The 24,664-nt window shown below is 35.4% G+C and overlaps 2 protein-coding genes across 20 annotated transcripts in view; one reads left to right on the forward strand and one right to left on the reverse strand.

Moving 5' to 3' along the window:
• Window positions 1-596: 596 nt before the first annotated feature.
• Window positions 597-8,476, forward strand: mRpL46 (mitochondrial ribosomal protein L46). The gene is made up of 6 exons (XM_089635322.1): window positions 597-777; window positions 3,475-3,649; window positions 4,206-4,339; window positions 6,904-7,046; window positions 7,691-7,816; window positions 8,259-8,476. The coding sequence occupies exons 1-6, from the start codon at window positions 717-719 to the stop codon at window positions 8,403-8,405; spliced, it is 786 nt and encodes a 261-aa protein (XP_089491448.1). The 5' UTR covers window positions 597-716; the 3' UTR covers window positions 8,406-8,476.
• Window positions 8,477-9,475: 999 nt separating this feature from the next.
• The window catches only part of dlg1 (MAGUK family member discs large 1), a 181,972-nt gene continuing 166,783 nt past the window's right edge, over window positions 9,476-24,664 (reverse strand). For 16 of the 19 annotated variants that reach the window (XM_089635670.1, XM_089635674.1, XM_089635688.1 and 13 more), the window contains 10 exons: window positions 22,798-22,917; window positions 21,028-21,151; window positions 20,213-20,324; window positions 18,761-18,802; window positions 16,947-17,012; window positions 15,027-15,176; window positions 13,202-13,374; window positions 12,038-12,147; window positions 11,614-11,705; window positions 9,476-10,951 (listed from right to left, as the gene is read on the reverse strand). In XM_089635670.1, the coding sequence (XP_089491796.1) occupies window positions 10,845-10,951; window positions 11,614-11,705; window positions 12,038-12,147; window positions 13,202-13,374; window positions 15,027-15,176; window positions 16,947-17,012; window positions 18,761-18,802; window positions 20,213-20,324; window positions 21,028-21,151; window positions 22,798-22,917 (1,096 nt within the window). In that variant the 3' untranslated portion in view covers window positions 9,476-10,844. The remainder of the gene's footprint in view (window positions 10,952-11,613; window positions 11,706-12,037; window positions 12,148-13,201; window positions 13,375-15,026; window positions 15,177-16,946; window positions 17,013-18,760; window positions 18,803-20,212; window positions 20,325-21,027; window positions 21,152-22,797; window positions 22,918-24,664) is intronic. The other 3 variants (XM_089635672.1, XM_089635675.1, XM_089635676.1) reach the window with 3 other exon arrangements.

A 24,664-nucleotide genomic window follows, 5' to 3' on the forward strand; every position in this document is an offset into this window, starting at 1 on the left:
GCTGACTTATACCCGGCGTTGATCGACCTTTCTCTACTTTCAATAAATATAATATCCATGTTTTATATTTATTAACTTCCGGAAGAAATTTTTAAAATGATAGTGAAAACCCTTTCAAACTTCTTTGTATAGTTTAGAAGAACTAATCTCGCAAACAGACGGACGCGGAAAGTGACTTTGTTTTATACTATTTATTATATTCTTAGATAGTGGACCCCGCAACGCTATTGCTAATGTTTTTCTCTGACGTCTCCAACTTGTTCCACCATTCACTACCATGTGTCACAATGTAACTTTAAAAAATACATTACATCGACTTTCATTCGACTCCGTATCTCATTCCGGTTAAGAGATGTTGCGTTTAGTATTCCTCGGGCATCCCCGACTTCTTCTACCATTAAATAAACCCTCCTGGCACTAAAAAGAACAAACTTTTCAGCGATGTCGGTCGACTACTTTTCGAGTTTTGCGAGCGCAAACATACGCAGTAAGAACCGTACTTTCATAACTATTACCTGCCTACCTACCATACTGCGAAAGAAAAAATAATCCTGCAAATATATATTTTTTGGTTGTACACACTCGTTCATAAATTTGACAGCTTCGATTGAGGTTATGTTCGATTTTATGAATTCTCGATAGGTTTCGAGGGTTTCAATCTTCAATATAATAATATTGGAAGAACATATTTCTAAATATCCACAATACCGATCAAAATGTTATCCAGAAATTCTGCCCTCTTAGTAAAATCGATATGTAGATTCAAAGGCTGCCAAGGTAATACAATAAATAATAGTTACTTGATCAGACAAATTTTTAAAATGTTTATAATGCAGTAAACTATTATTGGAATAATTCTAACTTAGAACACTGCACACCGATCTGGACACCTTTCATTAATCTTGTGGAATTCCGCTGCACGCTTAATACGTAAACAAATTATTAACAGAACTTAGTTTCAACTTAATTACTACAAGAACAAACTATTTATGTAGTGGGAGATGGTAAAAGTTGCATAAAATTATCTTTTCTTCCGTTTTTTCTAAATCAAAATTAAGTTTGTGGGTTCGGAAATACACACAAATTATTAAAATAACCCAAACTAACAACCTATAAACCTATTTTTTTAATGTTTACTCAAACCCCTGAGTTGTCTCCATTCGATATTTAAGTTGAAATCAAGTGTTGTTTTTTTAAAGAGCCTTTGCATGCAGCGGAATTCGACAAGTTTACCCACCTTTCTTCCAAGCCCATTATGAATTGAATGGAAACTTTTAAAGCATGTAATATAAATAAAATTTACACTTTACAAATAGCGCCGAATTCAAATTCCACAACTTAAACTCCTTTCAAATACGACGTTTAATTTCTTTTATCAAATCTCGTTGTTTAAAATTAAGCCTGGTCTCGCCTGAGCTCATCAGTTTTCTAAAAATTCACATACATAATTTTTAATTTGCTCGCATGCAGACTAGCCTTAGGAAATATTTCCCTTATACGTTTGGAAATTAATATATCGACATTTTTAACAATATCCTTCAGAAATACTGAACCGAAGTATTGGGTGAAATTACAAATTAAAGCTTGAGTATAAAACATATCGAGACCATCTCCTATCTCCACCCAGTTCTCCCCTTCTCGGTCCTTTGTCATCTTATTAATTTAATCTATAAATAGTATAAAATAAAGTAGCTATCCGCAACTTTGTCTGTTTGTGCGATTGATTCTTCTAAACTACGCGACGGAACACCTCGGCACAGGTTCTCCTAGTGAGGTGTTCACAGAACATTACTACCTAAGTTTCAATCATGTATATACAGTTGCATATCACATTTCGTTCTACTACCATGTTTTTTATATGGAACATCTATCTGTATTACTTGCACCCAATGTCAATATGTATACCTATAATTTGCATGTATAAGTGAATAGATAAAAAAATTAAAAAAAATTGATAGGGTTTTCATTATCATTTAGAGAATTTCTTCCAAATGGTTTACATATCTAATACATGCATATTGTATTTATAGAAAGTAGAGAAAAGTTGATGTTTTATAATCAAGTCGTAAAAATATTTTTTCGAGTACTACATTGCTAATGCTGGCTTAACCTTATGAGATAAATCAAAATAATGTACTACTGAAATGTATATCTTAAAAAGGCCTACATAAAAGTCCAGGGTGGTGTATGACTATATTCTAAGGATAAAGGATAACCCCCAGCAACGCCAGGTACACGTCAGCTAGTGTAAAATAAAACTTCTATCTCTAACAAACATTAGAATAAGAAACTTTTTTGGCTTAACCTTTATGTACCTGAAGGTAAACATCACTTATCACCCGAAGGGGACCACTAGGATCCTCCATATGTTGTGTTTCTTTATATTCCTTTTGTCCTTTCCGGTAACACTCCAATATCAATAAATATTTTCAGGGGTAATTAAATGTTGTGCCTTTTTGTTTTACTTAAACTTCTTCTTCTTCCTAGCACTATCCCAACTCATTGCCTAGGTAGGCTGTTGGGGTCGGCTCTTCTCGTTCTCAGGTTATAGCTTCTTCGGTTCTGAGTGTCGCTTTCATCTAGGCCGTTTCTTTGTAGGATTTTGGAGCATTGGATCATCCAGGAGTTCTTTGGTCTACCTCTGGATGACTGTCTTTGAAGCTCTATAGACATTGCCTGCTTCACAGTGTGGTCTGGTGGTCTCCGTCTTATGTGCCCATACCATCTTAACTGTCGTTCCTCTAGCTTACTGTTTATGTCAGTGACACCCAGGCTACCACGAATGCGTGAGCTTTTAATTTTATCTTTTAATGATACTCCTGCCGTCCATCTAAGCATTCGCATTTCTGCTGATTCGAGTTGCCTAGAGTAGGAGTTGTACATAGTCCAGCATTCGGAGCCATACATTATCGCGGGTCTAACAATAGTCTGGTATGTCTTTCCATTAAGTTTTATTGGCATTTTCGTGTCGCACAAAATTTTTACTTAAACACCCCAAACAATTACAATAAATAATTTGTATATCTCAACAATATTTATTATCTTGACGCCTAATCATTTCTACAAACCACTCCTATAATAAATATGAATTGGTAAGGCAACTTTATGTGCCGACGCCCTGCATTTGCAGTGTTGAAGAATAGTGCCCACGCACATCACGCCATTCGAGTTAGCCTTAACAAAAATATATTTTTATTTATTGAATATTCTTGCCGGCTGCTACTTGTTAATGTACTTAAATTTTATATTTTTAAAAGAAAGACATACTTTCTCGAGTCTCGAATAACCTGACAATATTTTAAAATCTCCTACTGCCACCACAGTAAGCGAAAAATGTAGCTTGTGTTGTGATGAAGGACGAGCCGAGCCAGCCGAGGAATTGAACACACTACGCCTAGTGGGACCCAAACGCGATGTCAACTCAGCCACCGACCGGTCAGTTATTATTTGTAGAACATTATTTTAATATTCTAGGTATTACCAGTCAAACAGTCAAATGGGATATTGTAGCAGCAGTTTGTGTTGAAAGACTACCTCTTGTAACTCCTCCCTTAAATAAGTTGGAAAAGGAGTACAAAGAAATGCTCACTACAATAGAATTGGAGAAAAGTATGAAGTCAGATCACGAAATCAGAGACGCAAATGATTTGTAAGTAATTCTGCAATTTTATTTATTATTTTTTATAACGTCACTTTGTTTTTTTATTGTGATTAGCCCAACTTTCTGAATTTTAAAATTCTCTTCCGCCATACTAATATACGCCATACGCCGAAATACAATAGCATTCCGTGCACAATCAGTTGCGAGTAGATACTCAAGGCGGTAGTATGCATGTTTTGATTTCATTATTCTGCACCTCTCTGCAGTCATACGAGGGATATTCGAGGAAACGGGTACCTAAAATATCTAACGGCGGCGAATGCACAGTTTCAGAGCCCGCTCAAGGTATTCATCAGCCTTGCTTATGAAAATATCCCGTTCTAGCACTTTCTTTTTCAAAGTTTGTTTATTCAAATATTGGATATCAAAAAAAAAATTCGTTCTGCTTCCCCAGTCCTATGTTCTTATCGCTGAAGCGATATCCGATAAAAGTATGGTGTTGGTGTGTCTGCACGTAAATTGGTGACCTCAGTTTTCAGGGATTTGATGTTCAGTGGTTCTTAAGCATTTACTTTTTGTGATTGGTTTTTACCAACCTTTTCAGGATTTATATGGAAAAACTCAAGAAGAATGCAGCCAACGTTGACATGGATGAAATAAGCACAATAACGGCACAAGACTTCGAGGATGCTTCCACAGACGAACTGGCCAACTTCAAGGTAGCTCCAATCGTAACAGGTATATTGAAATAAATACTAGTGTTAGAAATAACACAATAATAGGACCAAAGTTACCATCGTTACTTACGTACGTAAGTATCTGGTTCACTTGATCGTGCCATGTCTTCCTCGGGCATCCCCGATTTCTTCTTCCTCTCCTTTCTTCGTTCATTCCCTCTACATGCCCAAACCATCTTAGCGTCCCTTTCTTAATATTACTCACTACGTTTACATCAGCCTTCCATTCTTTGCGAATCTCTACATTTCTCACACGATCATACATGGTTTTACCACACACATGCCTCAGGGATCTCATTTCTACAGCTTTCAGTCTGCCAATTCCATTCCTCTCTGCTATACATTTCATTGTGGACTGCTAGCTTTGCATTTTTTGATAACTTTTTGTTATATGTGCCAATCGCATTCATTCCTCCATTAATCGAGTTTTTCTGCATTTACCGTTCTTACAATATCCCTATCAGCTTTTCCATCTCTCGTAAACATACTTCCCAAATACACAACACATCCACGTGCTCCAAGTCTTCATCATTCACACATATTGCACACTGTTTTCGTACTCTCTCTTTCAAACACTGTGACTTTAGACTTACATTCATCATTAACTCATTCTTCATACATACTTTGTTTATCATAGACACGAGAGACTGTAGATCTTTCATATTGTTAGAAATCATTATCGCATACAACAGGCAGCATACTTTCAGATTATTCAATTTCGCGCCCAATCCCACCTCTTTCAATTCTTGCATACAATTATCGACTATAGATTGAATAACCAGTGACATTACACAGCCTAGCTTAACACCTTTTGTGATGTCAAACCACCACGAAAAACCACCGTTCACCCACATGCAACTCTTCCCTCAGAGATGCAATTGCCTGTATTAGATTCATATCCGCTTCTTACTTTGACAACACCTTCCATAGCTTTTTCCTATCCACTCGGTCATATGCTTTTTGTAGATTAACAAAGGCACAGAAAAGTTTCTGGTTTTTTGCCAGAAATTACTCTGTGAGCATACGCGATGAGTAAATCTGATCCAAGCAGCCCAACATCATTTTGCATATATACATATAAAATTATTCGAGCATCTCCCAACGAACCTATGAATATGAATAAATTACAAAATTTTCAAGAAACAATTAAAATATTTTTAAGACACCCATCCGAATTCTTTGCTTGGTAGCAAATTATAATCTCTTATTCTTATGATTAAACTATATTATCTATACTTTGTTGAAATGTGAGATATACTATTTTTAGTTGGTTTTATAAATTATGAACTATGATTAATTAAATCTGATGCACCGATGAAAAATAACTAAGCACAAAAGATTTCTTTTGAGATATTTTATAAATATAAATATTATTTATCACACTCATTATTATTTACATACTTTTGTGATTTTTTTGATTGGTACATATTTTTGTCTCTTTATACTTACCGTCTTTGTTTAAACATAATTTTTTAATTTGTTCTCACTGTAAGTACAGTTTTTTTTTCTTATATATTAACACTCCTTTCCAAAACCACAAGCACCGGATTACTTTAGGAAAGTATATAATAATGCACAATTGTACACTGCAAAATCATGTGCAATTTGTAAAAATAATATAATGTTACCCAATAAAGAAAAAAAATCTAATATAATAAGTGTAAAAACGTTCTATAAGGATAGGAAAGTCTTGTAAGTAGTTAGTGTGAGCCTCGTCTGATTAAAATTTAAGAAGTTACAAGCCAAAAATGTGTATATTCTTGGTATACCTTATATTGTAGGTAATAGGTATTAAAATCGCTTGACAAACGTCTACAAACATTAGATTTCAAGCACAAAACTGGTTTTTATTTATTTTGTAAATAATTTTATAAGAAAGCAAAAAAGTTAATTAAGTGAAACAGTGTCACAGATAATCTTGGCTATAATACTGTATTTTCTAAAAGTTGTTTCCTTTACGCATTAATACATTTCAATTAAAAAAATATATATCTTTTTTAGTGGTTTACATTTATATTTTTATGGAGTATTTAATTATTTTATTTGTATTCTACTCAAGTGAAACGATAGGAAAACCTTCAATTTATCTAAAGCATATTTTTTGGTATTCATAATGTACACCGGTTCGTTATAAAGATTAATCAAAATAGTGATTTAGTATTAAGCTTCGCCTTAAGTTGGTATTTAACTTATATCTACTTAACTCTTGACAGGCCAACATGCCAAACAAAACGTCTGTAACCAAGTGAGTCTTCCGACGACCCCATGCATTTTTCTGTCTTATGGGCTTTTAAACTATAGAAATCCCAATTATTCAGTCAATTATTAATGGTAACTTATATGTAAAATACTAAAATAAGTCAAGTATTTAAGCTAATATAAGAAGGATCGGATAGTAATTTCGGGTACTACCTAATCACTCACATGGCTGCAGGGTAGTTAACAGAGAACTGCAATGTGTTGGAATTTTTAACATATTTCTTGATCTGCCTATTCCATTTATTCAAGCAATCAGATTCTTTAAAATAAGTTTTGCTGATATTTCATATTATATTCTTATTTCAGAGGCTGATAAGGCTAATGATCAAACTTCGTTAGAAAGAAATCTTCAGAAACATTTGATCTTGCTTGTTGAACAGAAAATTGGCTCTGAAAGAAAATTTATTTTACCCCAGGGCAAACACAGCGATGGTGAGACCTTAAGACAAGTAAGTTTTCCAAATAGATCCAATGGCCCTCTGCATTTTGCAACTTAGCCCGTTGTCCCACGGGTCCGCAAACAATCGACATAAACCGAGTGCTGTTACCTGGCCACAAAATTAAGTTCTCTATAGTAAGGTAATGGTCTGCAGCTCAGTTCAGTATTGAACTTTTCTGCACAGAGTCTTACAGCATTTGATTTTTGTTGATTGCTTACCGACCCGTGGGTCGACAGGCTAACATTATTTATTTATTTATTTTTTGTAAGAAACAGCTTTTATATAATATACAATGATAGATATAAATATACAAGTTAACTGAAGTCAAGCCACAGAAGTTTCTTATGTTAAAGTTCATTGGAAATGAAGTTTTAATATTTTAAAATTAATTTGGTGTTAAAGGAAGGGGAGAGGAAGAGGATAGGAGATGCTCCCGATACATTCCATACTCTCATATTAATAATAGATCGTATATAATATATCATTGGTACCTACAAGACTGACTATGTGCAAGATTTCACAAACCACTTTTTATACTTGGCAAAAGCAGTTGTTTGTTTGTGAGGTTTTTGTCCCCATAAAAAATATGATAAAATGTGCATAAACAGAATTGCAATAATAGCGACTTTATTGATGTTGTGGATTTTTTTCAGACCGCAGAAAGAGTACTGAAAGAATCTTGCGGGGAAGAAATCAATGCGCAGATATATGGCAATGCTCCCATGGGATTATATAAATACAAATACCCAACAGAACAAAATGGAAAATCAGGCGCCAAGGTATGTAGAAAAAACCAAATCTAATTTTAATCAGTGTATTGAAATGTGATCTGCTGTATTCATTTCTCTTGTTAATTCTTGCGATGTACACTTTGTAGATAAAAGTTAAAAACAATTAGTTTTAATTTTTATTCTCTAATATGTCTTTTTATGACTTCTTACACAATATTATATTATTAATTTATGTGAAAATAATTATAATATTATGTATTCTACTGTAGTAAAAAATGAAGTAATTGAAGTAAAAAAGACACATTGCAGAGAGTAAAAATAAAATCTAGTTGTTTTCAACATTTATTTACAAAGTGTAAAAGTTAAAAAAACAATTAAATTTTATGTACAAAGTGTAAAAGTTGAAAACAATTAAATTTTACTCTCTCTAGCGTGTTTTGTTTTACTTGATACATAATATAATACATATTATGTTAATTTATCTGTTCAGGTGTTCTTCTACTACAGTCGGCACCAGGGGGGCCAGGTTAAGAAAGAGGCTCAGTACAAATGGCTCAACAGGAAGGAGCTGGAGACCGCCCTCCCGCACTCGTACTTCTCCTCCGTCAATAACTTCCTCGTAGAAGAGCGGGTGTAAATAGCATTACATAGTATCATAATGTAGATAATTAATTTCTAATGTTGGCAATAAAATTTATAAACAAAAAAATATTTTTTAACCCTCATCAATAAATAGCCGGCAGCACCCAGGAAACCCTATTAGACTAAAGGCGAAACTCTGCTTCTATCACGATACACCCCAGAAGTTGTGGCAAACTCAGTGGAAGACTTCGGATGTGAAAAACGAGCACTTTTTTTGTGGATCCAACTATTAAACTGGCAGGTTTCTCTCTCCCTCGGAAGACGTGGACCTCATTAAACCACATCCGGTGCAGTCACAGCCGTTGTGTGTATATGATACATAAATGGGGCGTAAAGGATTCTGAACCACGCGAATGTGAAAATAACAGAACACATTAAAGAAGAATGTCCCCTTCATCAGTTATCCTGTAGCACATCCCTGCTGAACAAGTGACTCCCGGTGCTGTTGACTGGCTGAATAACCTCAGCATTCCACTTTGACTTCCACCATACGAAGAAGAAATGGAAGATCGATAAATCGCGCAGACTTTCGCAATACCAGACGTTTCTGAAGATTTCTCTCTCACAAAGTTTGATTGTTATTCTTGTCTGCATTAGGACCAGGCTGTGCTTTACCACCAAACGAGAAGAATAAGAATGTTTAATTTTCAACCTTTCATTTAAATATTAACAAGAGGCCCTGAGAAGAATAATTTCCCTTGGGGTCTTTGTCATCTTTGAGGATGCTGTGTGGAGATTCTTTTAGAGGAAAGGAAGGAGTGGAAGTTCTGGGAAAGAAAAGAGTATGAGGAGTGGGTAGGAATCTAAGGATCGGTGTGTTCAGGAGTGAACTCGATGGGTTGAGAGACTAGTTGGAGAGGTCAAAGGATCTCCCCGAACCAGCCTCTCCCGATCTGGCACGCCACGCAGTTAATGGGTAGGCGCATCCTGAACACACCTCACCCGATGAACCCGGGCACCCCTGCTAAATCACCAAACGTTGGTTATGAAATAAATGGTATCCAAACCCACCCCCGCAGATTGCAACCTAAAGTGTACAGGGAAATAAAACAGCGGTATTGGCTTTCATAGCATTTTATTTTCATTTTCCTTAACAGTTTCATAAATATGAGAGTTGACAACACAACAGTGTTTAATTTAATTAATTGTCAAAACATTTAGCGATCTCGGCAATCATCAATTTTATTGCAATTAAAACAGCACGATGAAAGGAAGGCATTTCTCATAAAATACGTTATATAATATAATGAACTAATATATAGATAAATTGTCAGAATGCTTCCTAATATAATATGTATGTTAAAAGTTAAAACATTTTTAAAATTCAATAAGTTCGACAAGGAGACAAATAATGGAGACGAGGCAGACTGGGACAAGAACTCCAGGGCAGGAAACCATGTCCACTTACGTACCCTCAACCTATGTCCAGCCACACCACCTGTTGTCACAAGCTAAAAGGGCAAGGGGCTGTCTAAGTGACAATATATTATATACTTTATAATAATTAATATCTGAATTAATATTTTCACTTACATTAAACTCTAAAATCGTTTGGTGAGCAACATTTTGATTTTTTTGCTTGTTTTCTTTAGCGGAAGTTTGACCTTACCGATTGATTGGCGTGAGGGAAACATCTAAGTGAACCATTTTACAATGCCCGACTATTTTATCAACTTAAATGTTTTATTACGATGGCACACTTAATGTTAAAGTTGATCTTATATATCTAAAAAAAAGTTCTACGCCGAAATGTCAGCCAATGGCGCTACATTCTCCTAACGACGAATTTTCAACAATAAATAGTAAATATTAAAACCTTAGTCAAGCCTCAACAGAAGAGTGGATTAAGTATCAATCGCTTCTTATATAAGACAAATTCGGGAGTAAATACAGTATTGCTTTTTGCCGTGAGTTGAGAATAATTTTCATTATTGTCATTTTTGTATTTACTTGTTATAATATGATTGTTTAATACCAAACTACCTGGCAGACCATGCAGCACATAGCACATAAAGCATAGTCCTTCAGAATGAGAAACAGGTATACCTTATGATAGTATTGCACGCGCCGCGTTCCTCGTTCCTGCCTCCTCTTAAGGAAAGTCCATTCACTTGTAACGCAATAAACAAAGCAACACTCGGTACGTGTGTGCACTATACAAACTGCACACAGGTATACCTATATTCTCTTTTGCCAGCCACCACTCGTTCTAGCCAATCAAAGTTATTATTATTACAGTTGCCGATGTTGCATGAAAAAAAATGTCAAAACACCCACCGTACACTAAATAGACTCGCAATAACAATTGTCGGGGTATTTACAATAAGAGTGATTAAGTATGTGTGAGATTCGGGTGTTGAGGGTGTTGTGGGTGTTGCGGGTGGTGGTGTGGGTGGCGGACGGGTGGACGTGGGAAGGTCCACAGGGGGGAGGGTCACAGGGGCTCCCGCTGCGGTACCCAGATGCTGGGCCCGCTCTCGCCGGCGATCACCTCCTTCACCTTGGCGTAAATGTCTTCGGGTGTGTCTCCTGTCACCACCGCTGCAAAATAACATCACAGTTAGTCAGATACTGCGCAACGTAAGAGTTCACTTCTCTTTGAATAGAGATAACCAAAGCATTTAAGTTTTATTCTGCACTTTAGCTGCCGGATACACAAATCAAATCACAAGTGTGCACCCACGGTTGAATTTGGCAGGCACCTGTAGTCTGGAGCCCCAAAATACATGAAAAAACTCTTGACTTTGTGCAGAGGTGGATGGTCCGTTTGATAGATTTTCTTATCTTAACCAACAAAGAGATTGCTTTAGAGCGCAAGCATCGGTTGAGAATGCTGTCCCGAGCATCATTGATCCCTTTGGCACTGGTGCACAGTCGGGATACACGCCAAACACACGCTCAACATTCGTACACAGATTTGTCACATGAGAATGGGTTCACCAGTTTGTCTGTGGAATGATTTGACGTACTCTGTGTTTCCTTCCTCCTGCAACATGAGTCTCTTCAAGACTCAGGTTCACTTCTTCCTTTCCTAAAAAAGACCCTCCACACATCATCCCCAAAGATGACATAGGCCCTGAGTGTGGAGTTAATGTAAAGAATTTATTACCGATGACAGTTTGCACAGGATAAATACAAGCATACATATAAGTGTGAAAGAGAGGATCAGAAAAAAAAATAGATTCATAAGTTGAAAAACTCACCAGTGAAATATTCAGCAAATTCTTGCTCCATTTTGATTGCACGTTCATAAGTCTTACGGGCTTGTTCCTCTGTCATTCTCTTGTTCATTTCCCTGTAAAAATGCAATCAAATAATAATCACAACTTCACTAAACATTAATAAAATAATGTACATAGGAAGAACTCATTCAGATGAAAAAAAATAACAAATTTTCATGTTTTAAGAATGAATACAAATGTAAGGGGCAGTTGTTTCAAAGAATTTGAACAATCCGTCAAATTTCGAAATTTCTTTTTGAGTTCTGTGAAAGTTATTATGAGCCATTTGCTTCACAGAACTGAAATAATAACAGAACATTCATACAACTTGAAAAAATTGGCCGAATTGTTCAGATTCTGTGAAAACCCATCCTTAATAGAAGGTAGGTATTTGAATTTGACTTACATTATGGATTCTACACTCTTTGGTTTGAGGAATATAGCAATAGGATATAGCTGCGCCACCTGAAGCCTTTTGATGGCATTTCCGCTGACATCAAGAATGCAATGTTTACCCTGGAATTAATTCAAATAAACATAATTAATTTATTGTTTGTTTACATGACATTAAAAATCGGCACCAGAGAGTAACAAAACCAAAAAACCCAACATTAATGTACAAAAGCAATGACGTTACAATATATCTAGACTTGTTATTGTCTTACAAAATTAAGGGCAATTAAGAAACACTCTAATGTTTCCAGTAAATTCTTGATTCAAATGTTGCTCATGTATGATTAAGATAAAAAATAGGGGGCCTGGGTGCCTGACAGATTTCGAGATGTCAAGTGATTACATCAGTGACGTGCCTTAATAGAGCAACGACAGTTTGCAAATGACGGCGTTCCATGTTGATACTCATTGTTCCTGCTGATTTGTATGTTGTATTACCACAAGCATATAAATAAACAGGGTAATTAGACTATTTTAAACAGTGAAGTTTAGTTGGCCACAGCACTGCTTCGTAAGCGCCCAGTCCTTTACTCTAGTTGGCTTTGCATTTTCTCTATAACACTTTTCGATTTATTTATACATAATAATCGAAAAAAAAGTAATTTGCGTGTATTTTGAAATGAAATGTTATTGCCTGGCTTTTACTAGTGTTTTCCGAGTAATTAAAAGATGTTCTCATCATACACGAGGCCATTTTCGATCTTTTTTAAGGCAATTTACTTAGCGGTAGCACACAACCTTACGTGATGCGTGATAGTTTAGTGCTAAAACTACGAAATTACTACAGTTGACATACTCTTCGCTTGCCTCTTTGAAATTTTTACAGTTTATCGATATATATATTGTACAAAAATAAATATAAAACAAAATTATAGCAATATAAACAAATAACTAGCTTTCCAAAACATTCAAGGCTTTGCTTGAGTTTCAAGAGTTTTTGGAAAACAATTGAAAAATGTGAAACAAAACAAGATGGCGTCTTATCTTATTTTTTGACAGTTAAACAAACATTAGAAAGCTCCATAACTCATGATGTAAATGAAATTGCGAGCTGAAAGAAGTTGCGTTGACAGATTTTGTGCGTAGAATTTAAGATGGTGTATTGAAAACAAGTTACCTTTTCCGCCACCTGTTTGACGGAGGCTACGGAGGTGCCGTACAAGTTCTCGTTGTACTGGCCGGCCTCGATGAAGAGGTGGTTCTGAATGTCCCTCTCCATCTGCTCCCGGCTGGCCACAAAGTGGTAATCCCTGCCGTCCACTTCGTATTCGCGTTTTGGTCTAGTTGTATCTGTAAACAATCAATACAGTATTTAAATAAATACACAAAAACATATTTTCCTCTACATAATATGTATTTTCTTTCCAATAATGCATCTGTCAAAATTTTCTTTGCTTTTGTATACACTCGTCAGGCTAATTTGTTCGGTTTTGAGAACAGCATATAGTCTCATAAAAATTGTTGTGTCTCCTTTACTGTCACACATATGAACTAACCGGTTTTAGAAAGAGAAAACACCAAGCTTTATATTTAAATGTAGAAGTTCACTACGGGAGAATTAAAATGTTCACCTCTATGAAATAAAAGTTCTGACCACTTGAGAAAAATTTCAGAATTTTTTAATAATTATTTTGTATGAAACGACAAAAAGCAAGGTTGCAGTAATGTTTATAATACATTTGTCTAATAAAAAATGGGTTTTTTTCGTTATCAGTAATTTTAGTTAAGTGTTCAGACGAAAAAACTTAAGGCGAGTCATTTTTTAAACTTTTTTATGTTTGAGTTAAAAAAACTTTAATATTTCAAAAGATATACGAGGGTTGTCCCAGAAGTACCCGGCCTAACAAAGAAAACACCAACATTATGGGAAAAGCTATCTTTATTTCTCAACAGTCTCTATTTAGCTCGATACACTTTCCCCAGCGATGTTCAATAGCTTCGATACCCTGTTTATAGTGAGAACCGTCAAGCTCCTCAAAATATCCAACGATCGCAGACTCCACCTCTTCGTTGTCGGTAAATCTTTTACCACCGAGCAATTTTTACAAGTTTGAAAAGAGAAAATAATCTGGGGGGGCTAAATAGGGTGCGTAAGGACAGAATTCGAACTTTAACTTATTGATATTGGTCATTGCCAAAACAGATGTGTGAACTGGTGCATTGTCTTGATGAATAACACTTTTTTTTACCAAACGCGGCCGTTTTTTCTTGATTTAAACACTGCATTAAGTTCGCATAATACTCGCCGTTGATTATTTTTTCTTTTCGAAGATAATCAACGAAAATTATCCCACGCGTATCCCAAAAAACTGATGAAAATTAGCTATGACCTTGCCAGCATATGGAACCGTCTTCGCCTTCTTTGGAGCCGATTCGCACTTTTCAGTCCATTGTTTTGACTGTTCTTTCGCCTCAGGAGTGAAGTGGTGGACCCATGTTTCATCTATGGTTATTAACCAATGCAAAAACTTGGCTTTGTAGCGGCAAAATATCGTCAACACTCAATTGAAACATCCTCTCGCGGCACCCATCTTGCATCGATTTTAATTTTAAGGAAATAACGATTAAAATAGATTATTTTCCATTTCCGTAAACTGAAATACTTACTTTTCATAATAATGTAACTACTACAAAGTATGTATTGCGCGTGTCCCTATTTTGTGTATATTTTTCATAATTATGAATATTAAGAATGAGTCTGAATCCTGCATTTTACCAGATCTAAAATCCATTACAACAATGTAAGTGTGTAAACTTAAATTTATGTTTGTAAAAAAATATGTATGTGTTATTTTCGTTAATTAAAATAATACATACATAATAACCATGTTTTTCCTATCTTTCTTTGAGCCTTCTAGTATGGAAATACACCAGCGGTACCTACCCTCCTTACACTGGAAAATAGTCTTTAATGAACATAATATTACATTGATTTTACTTACGCGGGACACAGCTTCCAAACTTTTCGGGGAACTCAGAGATCAGGTCATCGTTCACCCTGTCTTTGAGAGGGCCCAGTATTATCACGGGCCGCGTGTAGCTGATAGTCAGTTGCTGAACCGATTCATATGATAATACGGCTTCTTCTTGACCTGCAAGCATTTGGGAATACTTCAACTAAATAGACTAACCAACACCTAAGTATAATAAATTACGACATTCAACAGCTTGTGGTTATGTTTTTATTGTTAATATTAGTATTTTTTTACATAAGCTCTTGGTTAGGAAGCCTCTCTTAATCATTTAGTGAACAAATTGTATATTAAATTTGTTATTCAGAGCGGATTCTGTATTATTATTTTCTACAGAATTTTTGCCTACTTGTAGCAACGGTATAAAAATTAACTTTTGTGTCAAGGGTTGAAGTAGAACCCAAGTTTTAACCATTTTATAATGGGAATGCACAAAATCCAGTTTGCATTACATTTTCTCCTTGTTTAAGTACACAATAAATTTTAATTATTTTTGTACAGAATTTACATTACAATGTAGATTTTGATAATGTGTGTTGTGTAGTGAGAATAATTTTAGACATTTAATTCTGTTTGGTTTAATCTTTAAAAATAATAAACAATATGTCATTACAAAAATGTGATATTTTCAAAAATCTGTTAGTGCTATGGTGCTATCATATTGTAACACAATCACTATAATATACAACTATATTCTAGGTAAAATAATTAAATTTAAAAGGAAATAGTTTGTATTTCCTGTCATCAGGATAAACCCTCAGCGTTTTGATTGCCAATGGATCACATTAGTCAAGTTCATATTATTATTGAATGATGGGTAATTTCATAGTTCCCTAAAGGTGTCAAAGAGACCCGATTAATTAATAATCTGTCAATATGTTGTTGTCTATGGTTGTGTAAACAAAATCTGACAAAAATAGTTAATCTATAAAAAATACACTGAAAGCTGAAACTACCAGAAAAGCTTCCGGAGAAGTTGGTCTACTGAAAATGAGGTAAACGAAAATCAAGAACTGATTTGAAGATTAACAAAAGTGATGAATGATAACTGATAACCAAATGTATGTGATGTAGCATGCACCAACATTAGGACAAGTGAGAGCGAATCTAGCAACTAACAGCGCTGCTTTCCCCGTCAAGGGAAACACCCATACAAGCAGAATGCAACTCATTGGAAGAGAAAGAGAAAGTAATGTTTGATGAAGTGTTTGTTTGTTTGGTGCGGTGCTGGGCGTGCTGTGCGGCGCATGCAGATGGCGCTCAAGACTAAACCGGGAGGTGATTGTGGCAGATGGCAGATGGCTGATGGCTAGTAGCAGTGGCGTGGCGTGGCGTGGCTGATGGCGTAGCTAGATGAGGACTAAAAGAATGAACTTTGCCTTGCAGTGCTTCCAGTGGCCTCAGTACCTTTAACTCAGTTACACAGTGAGAAACAGTCAGTTTATATTCCAAACAAGATAAGAAAGATATTAACTTTGTAAACATTACGAATACAAATGCAGCATGATAAGAATGAAGAAGAAGTTAAGAACATTAGAATGTACAGAGAGAGAGAGAGAGAGAGAGAGAAACAGATGGGAGAGCCGAGCGCTGGGCAGTCAGGCCGGATGGACCACGTACACGGATGGAAGATGTAGATGCGGAGTGTTTGTTTGGGCAGAAGTTAGTCTGCGCTAGTCCGCTACCGGAAGAGAATGCGGTGGCGGTACCGGTCCAGTAGCGTGCAGGCCATTCGGAAGACGTGACAGTTACGAGGAATGAATAAATTAATTGTATCGAACTGTTATTCAATGAGCATCTACTTGATCTAAGAATAATGACGGGACATGATAACAATGCGGGAGTATTTCTACGGCACGCGCAAACTACACTTTACTCCCTGTCACTTACTGTCTTCTAGATATATGAGCGTAATCTCCTCCATCAACGGAAGTTCCACTCGATACAAGATTTCCCCTACGTACAAACAACAGAGTTACATCACTTGCAATAGTGGTCCAATCATTACCCATGGTGGATACACTACAGGCAACTAGAAGCACCGACTGTATGGAGACTACCGTACAGTGTCCCTGCATGTGCATGCACCTCCCCACACACTTCCTCGTCACTCTTCACTTCTCCCGGAGCTCCCCACTTCCTCCACCGGGATCGAGCTACCGTACGAGAAACTTTACAGAGGAACGGAAATAAGCAAAAGCCCGCAACAATGCATAATAAGCTGATATGAAGTGTAGACACAAAACCAGTTCATAAATTAATATCTAAGTCCAGCGGAAAATTGGTGGTAGTTTTGTAGAGAATTCTATGAATAGGGTTAGAGTCAAACACTCTTCAACAGTACAATGGTAAATGGTACATCTTTAGCTTACAGAAACACTGACATTGTTGCTCATATGCAATATATTCATTTATTATTTCAGAAGCCTAAGATCTTAATGTGAATCCACTATGGAGAAAAAAGCATTTAGTTTTTTTAGTTAATTATGTTTCTCCTAAAAAGAGATTTGGTTATTGCAATTTTAAAACAGGTAGACCAAATGATCTATGGATACCTAAATTGTTGAGAAGTACACAGTTACATTATGGAGACACCGAGGTTTCATTATCTGACTCTATCACAAGATAATGTAGGTGAAAAATGTAAGTCTATTTTATAATTTGGAATGATTCTAAAACAATAATTCTACAACATATAATATTGATAGACAATTTGCTACAGTTCTATACCATACAGGTGGCCATTTCTAAATAAATATCATCACAAGAACTAACACACATTTATAAGTATGAATTTTCCTTTTGCTCTCGAACCTCATCCAGAAAAGCGAGGATAAAAAAAATGGTGGCGAATCTACTTTTTTTCTGCGTCACGGGGAACATTATTCTTGCGATGGAATATAGAGAGACAGAAGAATTTATCTCTATATTCCTTAACAAGATTAAAACTAAGTTGGTGGGGAATCTATGTTATTTCTGTATCATAGGGAATATTATTCTTGCTATGGAATATAGAGAGACTGAAGAATTTATCTCTATATTCCATAACAAGATTAAAAAAAGTTGGTGGGGAATCTATGTTATTTCTGTGTCATAGGGAACATTATTCTTGCTATGGAATATAGAGAGACAGAAGAATTTATCTCTATATTCCTTAACAAGATTAAAACTAAGTTGGTGGGGAATCTATGTTATTTCTGTATCATAGGGAATATTATTCTTGCTATGGAATATAGAGAGACTGAAGAATTTATCTCTATATTCCATAACAAGATTAAAAAAAGTTGGTGGGGAATCTATGTTATTCCCGTGTCATAAGGAACATTATTCTTGCTATGGAATATACAGAGACTGAAGAATTTATCATCAATCGTCTAATATTCAACATGGAGGAAAATTATAAAAGGCAAAATAAAAATAGCAAACAGAGTTCCATTTTGATTACATATTCAAATTTCTTAGACGGTTGTGACGTTTACATGTAAATCACAAAATGATCCTCCTAAACTTATTTAAAATAAATTCAACAACAAAATAAAATCATCAAAATGGCATGATTTTCCTTTTTTTGTTGTCTAATTGACTGAACATATCAGGTATGTGCTAATTAACTAGAAATCTACAATTTTTTGGTTGAATTTCATTGAAATAAGTAGTACAGTTGTAATATTGTATTAAATATGAAATAAATATGTAGAACATACCTTCCGCATTAGCGTCATCTTGAGTGTAGCATAGCATGAATGCTAAAAATAAATACAATATATTTGCAAGTGCGTAATTTCCCAGATTTGTTCAATTATACAATTTATAACACTAATATTATTATACTTAGGATTGGTTGTTACACAGAATTTGATCAATTCATCAAATTTAAATGTTCATTTTCGGGTTCTCTGAATGTCCTGTTGAAGTTCTCTTATTATATCATTATAGGCTAGTTGCTTGATAGAGCTGAAATAATAACTGAACTTGAAAAAATCTTTCACAGAACTGAAAAATTAAATTTGAAGAATTGTTCAAATTCTCTAAACAACCTGTCCTTAATGCACTTTGATTTACAGTGACTTTATGAATATTACGCTTTCAATAATGATTAACAATCCCAGACATTTTGTCATTTTACAGAAAGGAACCCTTGAAAATAAATATTTAATTATTAATGGCCAGTACAGTTAACGTCGGTTCCTTTGTGCAAGTATAATCACAAGAGATCATTTTACTGTCTCTTTTTAAAAGTCCCAGCTCTTGTAATAACCACCATGCATTGACAGTAAAAATATTTGCAGTGCGATGCGTATCCCAATAAAATTAATTAGTCACAATAATTAATAGATATCCAATTTGGTGCAAAAATAATAATAGTCCAGTGCATGCATTAAGGTGAGAATATCAAAAAAATAAGCCCCACATATTAATAATGATTTGTATATTGACAATAGAACTTCTCTGATATAACCTCATCCCGGCATGGTTGAATACTTTAGCAAAAATATATGTTTGTTTTATAAGTATACAAAGTATTCGTCTGACTGTAATCACCATGCATTTATTTATCAATGTTTATGACAGGTATAGGAGCAATTTGTAAAAGGTACCTCATCACATCACATAAAATTAAATGAAAAATTCAGGTAAATATATTATGGATTACGCGGGAATGCAACCCACTACGCTGTGGAGTGTTTTATAGTAAGTTGAGTGTTTGCAATGTTAAATCTCAATGTTCATTGCAGTACAACCAAAAGGTGTAAGAAAGAACCCAAAACAAATGGTAAACTGATCATTCTTGACAAATCATCAAATCATTAACCCATCTACTGCCAACCGCATCACATGATGCGCAAATAAACTATGCTTCTAGCGCTAGTTGTGATCATTTCCAGAATGCGGTGTAAAAATGACCATGTTACACCAATAGGCGTACCAGCCAGTAACCAAAAAAGGCTCATAAAACAATATTCAACAAGCATCATTTGTGCCATATTGAAAATTATGGTGTTGAAATAAAATTTAAAAAATGTTTTGAGGTTAAATTTTAATATTCCATTGTCTGTGGATTACTATTATCGAGGAACCTCAAAACAACTTAGTAAGCCATGTAATTTGAAGTATTTTGAGCAAAAGGATGGAAGAGTCCGGTAAAGAGTACTTACGTTCTTGGTCAGATCCGTCTTCGGATTTAGCATCGTCCCGACTCTTCATGAAGGGAAACCGTCTGCTGAACGATAATGTCTTCTTTTTTCTTTCTAATGTTGACTGTGATTGCTGAAAACAAAAAAATGTTATTCCATGTGGAAAGGATGGAAAGAAACTAGAATCTGGCAATACTGTACAAGTTTATAAACTTATCTGAGAAATGTATTACAATATATACCTTATACCCTGACTGCTTCGATAAGTTTTTACATCTGTACCTACACAATATATGACAAAAACAATAGGAAACCTAAAAATACATGTCAGGTGTGAACATATATATATATATTTTTTGGTTTTAGGCATTTCACCCTGAAAAGAGAACATATATTTATTAAAATTGCAAAATTTGAAGAAACATATATTTATTTTTAAAGAAATACAAACATTCCCGGGATACAAATAACCTGACAATATTTGAATTATTATTACGACACTAGGAATTTAAAACAGAAATCAGTGAAAGATGAAACTAATTTAGGTTATGACAGTTTGTAAATATGTAAATCAAGATGGGTTTGATGTCTTGGTTTAGTTTCATAATCTTGGCATTCCATGTAATATTATGATCCAAATGTTTTTGACACCTGTCTCACAACTGAGGGTGTAAACCAGTCTCAGTGAGAGTTTGTCTTCTTCCTTCTCACGAGTCTTGTTGGGAAACGAAAAAGATACTAGAATGATGATGTCACATATAATCTTTCACTGGGACTAGTATAACACACAAGGGCCTCACTTCCATCAAGTTAATAATGTAATCAAAGTTTAGTACCTGAGTTGGCTGCCCCTGGAACTTGACTTGACGATCCCTGGCCCTCTGTTTGCGTTCCCACCTCCTCTTGGAGGGGACGATTCCTATCACTTCTGATTCTCCCGTGCCATCTCCCGCAAGCCTTCTGAAACAAGTCACAACTCAGTATTTAATGCTACGAGCTAACATGTTCATTTCATCAATCAACAAGCAAAACCATGTATGGACAAATGTAACAAGTCATCACAGATTAACATGACCAGACTGTGGATGTATGAACTCTTTGAGTACAGAAATGCCCATCGGCCAATAAAAAATTATACCACCTTCAAAACACACTTTCTTTCTTTTCATGGGATTTTGCATCCTAAAAAATTTCGATAGCTTACAAAAATAAATCTTATTCGATTGGCAACAAAATAAACAATGATATAAGAGTTCTTGCTTTTTGTTTCGTAAAGAGCAGCCATTTGAAAATAATAACGAAGTGACTATTGCGTCATACTTCAACGTGCACGTCTATCGCACAGTTTGTGTAGTTTGTTTTTCTCCATTTTTTTATTGTGAAAATCACTTATTTAGCTTTATGGAAAATATAAAAAAGCTTCAAGAATATTGTCATATTTCTGAAAAAAATTGCTGTTCTGGAGAAACTACTAAAGGTAGATTAAGAACAAGTTTTTTGAATATATAGACACATAATCTGTGATAATAATAAGTTATAAATAATTGTTTTTGAATTATCGAAAAATACAAAATTATCAAGTTGATGCGGAAACAAATATTGACGGCCTGTAAATGGGAGCCAAGTGAGTACATATTTGAAATATTGAATAAAAAAATTATTTTGTAAATTGGCTGCACATGAAATATAAAAGACAAAAGTTAAAATGGTTATTTATTTTTCGGAATAACTTTATTGAGTAAAACCTCAAATTGTAATATTTAAATATTGAAGACAATATTAGTGAGGTAAAATTTTAGATTCTCACGGCCAAAAGCATTTTTGTTGTTTGTATTTGGGGTGTTATGCCGTGTTGCGCTAACTCTTTCTTCAAGATGTCGCCACTTCCGTTGGCATTTCGCACTTGGACGGGCCCAGGCCACAAATAAATAAGCACAAACTCGACAACCAAAATTTACTCATCTTCGGATCTACCGGATCTGCCCTGATGATGGACACTGCAACGCTGTCCGAAACGTCGGCTAAAGAAGGAGTTAGCGCAACACGGTATAACACCCCAAATACAAACAACAAAAAAACAATATTAGTGATTTCTAAACGAAAATCTGAAACAGAAAAATCAGAAAAGGAAACGGTCACATCTGGGACTCGAACCTAGGATCCTTGTCTTTCCGGGACAGTGCTCTACCAACTGAGCGATCATACATAAAGATAGTTGCAAATAAAAATGTGCAGTGAAAAAATGAAGACAATGTTAGTAGTTCTTATTCGAAGTATGATACAGTTAAAAGTGACCGAGGGGAATAGTGTCCCATTAGCTCAGTTGGTAGAGCACTGTGCCGGAAAGACAAGGGTCCTGGGTTCGAGTCACTAATATTGTCTTCAATATTTAAAATGGTTAGTTCATTTATCGATCTACTAAAGATTGATTAGATTACAAACCATTTTTTTGAATTAGAAATTTAATTTGATTAAAGATAAAATCGCCATGGTAGACTTTTCAGAAATTCCATTTCGTGTATAAATGACGGTCCATATTATTGTTGTAAACTTAGTTGCAATGAATTTTATACTATTTTTTAGCAGATAGAAAGAGAGAGGAGTACCTGGCCTGCCACCATTCATCGTCCGAAGCGTTGGTCACATGGAGAATATCTCCGTATCTGAATGGCAGCCCTCGGGATGGTAATCCGTCGTCTCTAACAGGGTCATAATCAAATAGTGCTCTGCAAATAACAAACAAATAATTAATGTTATTATCTACAGATAATGCACTGCTAATATGTATACCTGCCAAAATAATACAGGGTTTTCCAATAAGAGGTGTTATTTTGATATTCAATCGTATAAGATCAATGGTTTCGTTGCTTTTCGTAGCGCCGTCTTGTTAAAAGTAAATGTGTCCAGATCAATACCATCAATTCGAAAAAGTAAGGTCCAATGACTCCACCGGACCATAAACCGCACCAAACAGTCACACGTTGAGGATAGAGAGGCTTTTCAACAATAACTCTTGGGTTTTCCGAGCCCCAGATGCGACAATTTTGCTTGTTGACGAAGCCACCGAGGTGGAAATGGGATTCATCACTCAAGATGATTTGCATTTGATTCACTCAAGTGAATTTTAATAATTTCAATGCGTTGTTGAAGCGTGTATCGTTCCATTTTTATTAATGGCGTAGTTTCTACTTGTCAAATGTAAAAAAATGACAGCTTCAAAAGTAACCTCTACCGAAATAGCGGGCTACTCAAAATAACACCTCTTATTGGAAAACCCTGTACTTGAAGGATAGTAATAAACATAGATAAAAAAATCTAACCATGATCTTTTCTTCGCAGGGGTAGGCAAAGAGGATAGACCGCCAAACAATCCGGTCTTGGCACAGACTCTTTGCCACATTCATACATCGTCTCAGACACACTCTTTTGTTATTCTGTCTCTTTACATGGCCCGACTCAAGTATGTAAATGCCATGTCTTTCTCAGGCGTCCCCGACACCTTCCAACATTCACATTCTCGTCATATATTCTTTACATGGCCCGACTCAAGTATTTGGTTAATTTGATAGTGCCATGTCTTTCTCAGGCGTCCCCGACCTCTTCCAACATTCACATTCTCGTCATATATTCTCCTTTCTTCGTTCATTCGCTCTACATGCCCAAACCATCTAAGCGTCCCATTCTTACTCATTAGGCTTGCATTCTTGGCTAATCTCCGCATTTTTCACACAATCATACATGGTTTCACCATACATTCGCCACAGGGATCTGCAGCATTCGGTCTACTTTCAACCTTCCTCTGCGAATTCTATGCCTCACTGCCATACATCAGGGTAGTTATCAGCACTCCATTGTGGACTGCTAGCTTCGCTTCTTTCGACAATTTTTTGTTAGCGCCAACCGCGTTCAGTCCTCCAATAATGGAGTTATCTGCATTTACCTTTCTTTCAATATCTGTATCGGTCTTTCCATCTTTCGTGATCTCGAAAATTCAATATAATTCATTTTATAAGCAATTGGAAAAAGCGATGGGCTTGATTGAGATTGATTGAAATCCACTTTGAAATAATCCATTCGACTGAATTAGCAATCAAATTAACGTTTGGAAATGATCAAAGTCATTCAGTGGAAATGTCAGAAAAACTATCTCAAAGTCGATATCCTTGAGAAAAACCATAACAGAGGGATATCCACAACATGGCAGGCAAAAATGTACAACAATCTGAACATTAAACTGAGTATTTTTTTTTTACAAATTAGGTATTCTTTGGGAAACGTCATACGATAATAAATAAATATGGTTAGTAAAATACATTAAGTAGTAAAAAGAAAACAATTGCAAAAAATTTAAATAATAGTTTTTATTCCGATATTTGAGAATTCTCAGCCGACAGTCAGGGGGTATTTTGAGGATTTTCTGCTACGACAGTCGAGAGGTCAAGCTGTAATATTTATTTATAACTTAAAGGAGAA

Source organism: Hesperophylax consimilis, chromosome 9, assembly GCF_061612785.1.
Source record: "Hesperophylax consimilis isolate HC1 chromosome 9, BYU_Hcon_1.0, whole genome shotgun sequence".
Lineage (NCBI taxonomy): Eukaryota > Metazoa > Arthropoda > Insecta > Trichoptera > Limnephilidae > Hesperophylax > Hesperophylax consimilis.